Source organism: Thermobia domestica, chromosome 10 (genome assembly GCF_964235325.1).
Source record: "Thermobia domestica chromosome 10, izTheDome1.hap1.1, whole genome shotgun sequence".
NCBI lineage: Eukaryota > Metazoa > Arthropoda > Insecta > Zygentoma > Lepismatidae > Thermobia > Thermobia domestica.
In genome coordinates this window covers 117,919,680-117,928,093 of record NC_137463.1, presented here as the reverse complement: position 1 = coordinate 117,928,093, position 8,414 = coordinate 117,919,680, and the positions used below count along the sequence as shown (strand labels likewise).

Here is an 8,414-nt window from a genome sequence, read left to right as displayed (position 1 = left end):
GTATTTCATTTGATACTGCAACAAGAACAGCCCCTCCCGTTCTATTAGGTCTGTCTTGTCTAAATACATTATACCTATTATCGATAAATTCACTATTGTAAATATTGTCACACAGCCAAGTTTCAGTTAAGATAATGATCTTAAAGTTTGCTGCAGCGATACCTATATATAATTCCCTTAATTTTGTTTTTAAACCTCTTACATTCTGATAATTCAATGTAATACAATGCGTATCATCAACCACTTAGCTCACAGCAAACTTTTGACCTCGTCTACAGTATTTAGAGTGTATACATACGTATCACTTTCCTTCTTTTTCAATTTTGTGTTTCCCGCATTGTCGATCCAAAGAAAATCAAAGTTTTTCTCTTTCTTAACTTTCCTGGCTTCACTAAATACAATTCTTCTATTTAATGACAGAATTTGGTTGACGTAGATAGTTTCCCTCACAGAAAATCCTATATCTTTACAACTCAAGTTTCTTTTAACTTTTCTTTTCTTGAGGAAACTATCCTTATCAAATCGTCTAACAAACTTTACAATTATACCTGGGTTAGGCTGGCTTGGTGACTTTTTCAACCTATGGCAAACATCTATCATGTCATCCTTGATGTTTAAATCTAAAGCATTACCAACTTTTTTAACCAAGCTAGTGCCATCCTCATTAGGAAGAAGAGGGATACCGTGAATCTGTAATTGTAATTTATCAACCTGTTTTTTTAGAGTTAAATTTTCGTTTTTGAGTTCATCTATTACTATCATACACTTCTTTAATTCTTCACTTTGAGTTTTTAAAGCTTTTGCGTTTTCGTCCAGTTTTTCATGAGCTAAGTTAAGAGATTTGTTTAAGTCCTCTTCAAGTTGTTTATGAGACTGCTTTAGGTTGTCGGTATCTTTCTTGATGGAGAGTAATAATTGGTACATGTCACTTAACGAGGGAAGATTTTCGGCAGTTTCCAAAGGGGTTTCACTTGTCATAGACTTACGACGCACTTTCTCACAGTTTTTGCATCGCCAAATTTGATCCATAGAGCGAAGATACTTCACATCTTTTTCATTTAAATTTACGCAAGAACTATGATAAATATTACCACATTCCCCACATTGTACTTTCTGGTTAATGTCTTGCCTAAATTCTAGCCTAAATCCATTCACAACTTCCAGCCCGTTGCAGATTTTGAAAAAAAGCTTTACCGTAGGATTTCTCGGTATTGGGTAAAATGTTCGGTACAGGGCTAATACAAATCTTAACCCTTAATACCGCAAGGTATTTTAGTTTCACAAAACCGCAAGGTGTGTTCAATGGACACATTGCGATTTTTCACCTCATTTCGTTTTCAATACATTAATATTTTATTTTTTCTTAACTGCAATTTTGTAAAAATGTATATTTAAAATCAATACATTCTATAGCACGGCCAACAAGAAATGGTCTCTGACGTTTCTTACCACATGCGGCGAGACATTGCAGTCCCTACTTTGATACCAGTGTTACCAACCACGATCATTTTGTCTTATACCATTAATGAAATTGCCACTAGAGTTGCATCGAAAAAAACCTTGACACGCGAGTAGTGGCAATGTCACTGCGAGCTGTCAGAGACGTTCTCTTACTGGACGCACTATAACATAAGCCAAAAATATAATATTCAGTGTTTCCAACCCCTTTGCATTACGAAAGATAAGCGACAAGAAATTTGTAAAAGTAAAGACAAATGTATTCTTCTTAGATATATTTTTGTATATTAGTGACATAATATGGATTAAGTTGTACACTGAACAACAAAATAATCTAATATAAGAAAATATATAATATTCAGTGTTTCCATCTCTTTGTACCACCAAAGATAAACAACTACTTTGAAAAGCTGAACACTAATGTTTTCTTCATAGACTTGTTTGCTATGAGAAAACATTCAACATTTCACACATTTAATATCACTACATTCTACATTCTAATACAAAACAATATATATATATATCGTTCAGGATTTCCATCCTCAAGTATCTGAAGTATTATAAACGACTCATTTGAAAAACTGAAAATATTTAATATTTTCTTAGTACGTATGTTTTGAAATATCATTGACATTACATTTTTGTATATTTCCCATTAAGAGTTACCCATGAAGAATTTCAGACACTTTCTGATAACACTTCAATGCTCAGAGGAGACATTCTTCTTGCAAATATCACACACTTGTCTCTGCATTCTGCACTTTTTGGGGTTACACATGTAACATCTCTTGGACGTAGATTTCAGTGTGCCAACACTTGTGGGTAATACACTTGACTGAGCTGCCGAAGCATCACGTGTCACGTCGATTGAAGTAAGAACAGGTCTCTGAAGTCCTAATTTTCTTCTTCGATGGATTTGAGGGAGAACCAAGGATTCCGCCAACACTACAAGAAACATATGTCGTCTCGAGTTCGCTTTTCTTATGTTCCACTGAAGATTGACAACTTATTTGCTCTTTTTCTTCCTTCTTTGCCTAAGTACGGTATACCTTTCATAGGATAATGAGTTTTGGAGTCACATATCCACCAAATTTTCATACCGTACTTATCCGGCTTTGACGGCATGTATTGTTTGAAAGGACAACGTCCTCTAAAGGGACCAAGCTGTTCGTCGACTGTTAGACAACTAGGAAGAAGATAATATTTTGTTAAGTTTTTGCAAATCTTATCCCAAATATCTCTAATCGGAGCAAGTTTGTCCTTCTTCCTTCTTTCCGATCTAGTAGTTTTATTATCAAACCTGAAGAAAGACAGTAGATCAATAAATCTATTATAACTCATAGTGGCGCAAAATAAAGATGGACCGTACTTCTTATTCCATAGGGACTTTATGTTTTTCCATTTCAGATGACCAGCAGTAATACGAAGTCCAATAAATGCTAAAACTTCTTTAGAATCACACATCTTCCACACCTTTCCCCCCTTTTTTCCTATAGACCCGATTAGCTTCTGCAATTGTGTTTGTAACAATATCACTTATAATATCATCCCCAACGAATAAGTGGAACACATCTTCAGGTGCCTTTATTTTACAGTTAGCAGGAAGAACTACTTTATTGCAACTGCCTCTAACAATATTTCGTGCTTTTATTTTGGTAGGGGTTGGAACGTCCGTATTCCAACGGGTCTCATTTTTACTTACATATTCACTTACACTCAAACGAGAAGGTACTTGAATGTCATTATCACTATCCGAAGTACTTTCTTGATCTTCACGTTCACATACATTACTCACGTGATCCACCTTACTCGAATCACTTTCAAGTGTTCCATCGAATAGCAATTCTTCATCTGAGTTTATACTGCAATCTGAACACGATTCATCAGCAGCAAATATTTGTTCGATTTCTGTATCATTTAGTTTTCTTTTTGCCATATTTGCACATAAAGTATACTCACAAACCCAAAGGAAAATATTTCAAAAGATAAACAGTCTGGAACAACATCCACCAACACAAAAGCGAGGGAAAACAAATCAATTACTAAAGGCGCATAACAATATTGTCAGCCACATCTGTCAAGAAAGCCACTACATACAAGAGATACTTTACTAAATTTTATCAACATAAATGTCGAAAAAGAGACAAAGACAGAAAGAAAACACGAAAGAAGAACGCAAGTAAGAACGAGGGGATGATAAAACGTCTGATAATTGATTCAAACAAATTGAAAATACAATCATTCAATACATTTTAAATATGTGTCCATTGGACACATCTTGCGGCATTAACGAACTAAAAGTATTAATCCCGCCATATGCAACAAGAATTAACACCTAAAACGAAATTACTTTGGTAATATAATGCTATTGAGTAGTTAGAAGCATACCTAGAAGGAAAAGAAAATTTTAAAAATAATAAAGATACAGCGTCCAAAAATTCAAAGCTATGTGTCCATTGGACACACCTTGCGGTATTAAGGGTTAATTAGATAGATGCTTCAAACATGCAAGGTGCAGATAAGGTAATAGTGTGGTGTAGGATATGGGGCGGAAAACTTATTGGACCTGTTTTCATTCATGGGACCTATTGGACCTATTTTCATTGATGGAACCTTGGATGCTGCACAATATGGAGATATGCTTGAAAACAATTCATGCCACTTTTGTTGGAAGAGGAAAGGTGATTTCATCAATATTGGCAACAAGATGAGGCACCGCATTATGGTCGTAATGTAACCGATGGCTCAATGAACACTTTCCCGGTTGCTGGATAGGTCGGCATGGACCAGTTGAGTGGCCAGCAAGGTCCCCGACCTACCTCCGTTGGATTTCTATCTTTGGGGAAACTTTAAAGATATTGTCTACCAGTGTAAAATTATTGACATTGGCTACCTGAAAAGGAGAATTATTACATCTGTGAACAAATATCATCAACTATGCTTCGCAGAGTGCCAATCACAGGGTCACACGGTTAAGGATATGCATAATACAGAACGGTGGGCATACTGAACACATCATGTGATTGTAATTCTCATGTGTGTTAGCTCTCTCTTTTCCTGGTTATTAAAGAATAGGTAATGCGAGTTTTTACAAAGCTTGCTTGTTACTTTATCCTTCAATTCGAAACTTCGCACAGCACATTTCACAGCCTTTCACATGTAACATATCCTAGATCTATTCACAACTTCAACAAGTTGATTTCAATATGGCTGTGACCAAGATGGCGGAGGACAACCTTAAACACGTTATAATGTTTCCCCCTTGCACCACTAATAGTGCTCCCAACGGATCGGGTCGGGTCGGGTTGAAGACCGACCCGACCCGACCCGTGACCCGAATTGACTGACCCGACCCGACCCGACTGACCCGAACCGTGATCCGACCTGATTAACCTGACCCGACAACCCGACCCGAACTGACTCGGTTGACCCGACCCGAATAACCCGATCCGAGTCGGGTCGGGTCGGGCCAACTCGATCCGTTTGAGAGCACTATGGTCACGACACTGGGTGAACGCCAAAATGCACTCACATTGGGAATTAAACCCGGACCACGTATACCGAAGTCTTACACGTTAACCACTAGCTAGATCAAGCGGGGGATTTGTATATGCATCTTAATGAATATTTGGCACTTTTGAGGTTTGGTTATTTCTTTTTATAACTGATACCAATGTCCGACGTGGGAGAAATTTATTTATTTTTTCTTGCTTTAGTTCTATGTGACGAAATTTTTCTTCAAGGTCAGTGTTCTCATCTGCTCTGACGGCAGGGGTCTTCTCGGAAGGCAGTAGCAAGAGTCTCTTGGCGGAGACAAAAGGAAATCGTTTAATTACAATGATAAGGGTTGAGGAAACATGAGAACACCTATGATTTTTTTCAACCCTTCAACTTTCATTCCAAAATAGATTCTTATGATTCCGGGACCCGTGCCACTTTGATTTTTCTTTCTCGGTAATTAAAACGTATTTTACAGTATATATAGTTGCACTTAAGAAGATACATAATATGAATTTTGTAATTTAAAATTTAAAAATACAGTATGATAATTAATTATAAAGTACTAATTTTATTTCATCACTTTCAGCCCAACAATTGAAATTCAAACAATTCGCTCCCTGGGTCTTGGTCATCAATACTGCGTCCTATTCTTTGTCTTGCAGTCAAGTCTTGGTCCTGCATTTCGTAATCTTGGTGGTCTTTCATGCTATACAAGAGCCAAGAATGCTCGCCTCATTGGTACAAATGAAGACCAAGTGTGCTTTTGATTATGGTCTTTCATATTATACGGAAAGCAAGAAAATACGCTCATCGTTACTTGGTGATCACCAAAACAAGGCCAAGAGCAAGATTACTATGCAATTTGTCTTGCATATCCAATCTTTATCTTATTCTTGTATCGATGTTCTTGGGCTTGGTGAAATAAAATGAAATATTCAGTTTAAGGTCCCTCGATTCTGCACCGAGGCTAAGGGATATGGTGACCATGAGAAATGAATGCAATGGTGGAATGAAGAAAGTGGGAGGAAACAGTAGAACCCCGAGAAAACTCACTACACGGCGTTTCTCCACTACAAAGCCCACTTAGCACAAGCTGGGATCGAACCATGGACACCATGCACCAGAGATGAAATCTCTATCACTAAGCCACCGCGGCCCTGCTTGGGCTTGGTCATCCATATCCAATCTTTCTTTTGGCCTTGCTTAAACAACTTCTAGTTTTGTTCTAAATCCAGACTGCATATTGGCGTAGATATTAATATTACAGTCGATTGGTAAAATCAATCTTCCACCTTTAAAACTGAAGGACACACAAGTACAAAAATAAACATTTACCATAAAAACACTAGCTGCAAGTGTTCAAAATAGATTTATGGTTTCTATAAAATCAATTGAAAATTGCTATTTTTAAATAGGCAGCTAGTGAAAAACAGCAGCTCTTGACTCCAGCCGAGTTTAAGCTCAACCTAAACTCAGTTGACCAAAGTGAACTGACCCGACTGACCCGACCCGACAACCCGACCCGACTGACGCGACCCGACAACCCGACCCGACCTGACCCGATTGACCCGACCCGAATAACCCAACCCTACAACCCGACCCGAGCTGACCCGGCCCGACAACCCGACCCGAGCTGATCCGACAACCCGACCCGAGTTGACCTGACCCGACCCGACCAGTAACCCGATCCGACTCGGGTCGCGTCAACCCGACCCGTTTGAGAGCACTAACACCATTGATCCCAATTGTTTTCGGATCGACTGCATTTACAGTCTCTTAAATATTTAGCCCGGCCCAGATTTTGTATTTCACTTAACAAAATATTATCTTTCAATTACTTCGGACATTTGTACATTTTCCAATATGACGAACGAAGAAGTTGTGGGATTTTAGTATGTCATTTAAATAATGTTTATCAACATCTATGTCAAATTTTAACTTGTTAATAATTACATCCTAAGTTGAATAAAATTTTAAATCAGTTTGACGGTAGTTTTCGGAATTTTATAATTTAGTGCTAAATATTTCTAAAAGTATGCGTTTTATGAAAAAATTTTTCGCTTTAAAAATATTGTGTTATCTACGTTCTATAAAACGACACTAAGTTTATCTCTTCATGTTCAACCATAGCGAAGAAAATAGCGATATTGCTATTTTTATCTGGGTATTGTTCATTTGACACTTCCGGCCGCCACTTTCCAATATGGCGGCGAAGGTCACCTGGGATTTCATGGGACTTTTAGTATGTTGTTTAGGACTTCATTCCCAACATCTGTACCAATTTTCAGCTTGTTACTAATTTGTTCCTTACTTTTTGCTAATTTGACTGCACTAATTACGTGCATAAGAATGTCTGAGACTTTTTCCATTCTTGCTAACTTTGATTGTCCTGTGCAGTGTTTCTTCCAGACATGTTTTTTTTGGGGGGGAGGCAGTGCCCCCCGGACGAGACCAAAATAATACGTCTATAATATAATAATAAAGAAAATAGTACATGCAGTGCCCCCTGGAATACTTCGTGTGCCCCCCCCCCCGGAATATTTTTTTCTGAAAGAACGATTGTTGCTGTGGTGTGGCAATTAGAGTTGGTCAGTTATCAACAATTGTGAGAATGATACACAATTCAACATACAATTCGCTCCTTCGATAGTGACACGTTCGTTTTTTATTATTATTATTTCCGAGTGAATAGTGTTAAGTGCGTAAATTTGAAACTGGATCATTTTGTAGAATAAAAACTTATGGAATTAATCTTCTCAAGTGTTACAACTGTATTGTAACGAATTGTTAGTGGTTTCATTCAACAGCATGCAAGAACAGAGAGTGGAAATAAGATAAGAGAACGAGTGGAAGAATAGATCAGCAGACTACAGGAATAACTTATTATTCTGTCCAGGAAAAGGAGAGGGACTCAAGCTAACACGGGAGGGTCACGCAGTGGCCCCGCTGATATCTAAACGAGACAATTGTGTTTACATTTGATATGTTATAACTAGATGAATCCCAAAGATATACATGCCACCGGGTGGAATGTCGTGAGTTACAACATATTTTGTAATGTAAAAGCTACAAAACTGACAGATAGTTTGAACCGTCATTTGTTCGGAAACGGTTCGGTAAATGGAAAACTCGGCCAACACATATTCCATCATTTTCAAGGATACACTTTTTCGGGATAAAAACGTTTGCCCAATGTTCCCCCGCAGGGTCCCAGACGGGGTCCACCTCAAAATTTTCAAATGGCAAGGAGGGTTAAGTGGCACATAGTTTGAAAGCTGTTGTAAAATGAAAGAAAATGGAGCAAGTTTCGACTCTCTACAAGAACCGTGTGGAAAATGACGACGGGTCAAAATGTAAACAAAAACTTAATTGAAAAGTCTATGGCCACCCCTATACATCGGAAACGGTCAGACAAATGTGAAAACAGGAAAGGAAATGTGGCATTATTTTCGAAG

At 37.9% G+C, this 8,414-nt stretch overlaps 1 protein-coding gene across 1 annotated transcript; it reads right to left on the bottom strand.

Annotated features, from left to right (window-relative positions):
- Nucleotides 1-249: 249 nt before the first annotated feature.
- On the bottom strand, nucleotides 250-1,029 carry LOC145661588 (uncharacterized). Its single transcript, XM_081726907.1, has one exon. The coding sequence runs from the start codon at nucleotides 1,027-1,029 to the stop codon at nucleotides 250-252; it is 780 nt and encodes a 259-aa protein (XP_081583033.1).
- Between the last annotated feature and the right edge of the window lie 7,385 nt (nucleotides 1,030-8,414).

Coding starts and splice junctions, on each gene's coding strand:
- LOC145661588 (XM_081726907.1), bottom strand. CDS start 1,029: ATGGATCAAATTTGGCGATGCAAAAACTGTGAGAAAGTGCGTCGTAAG.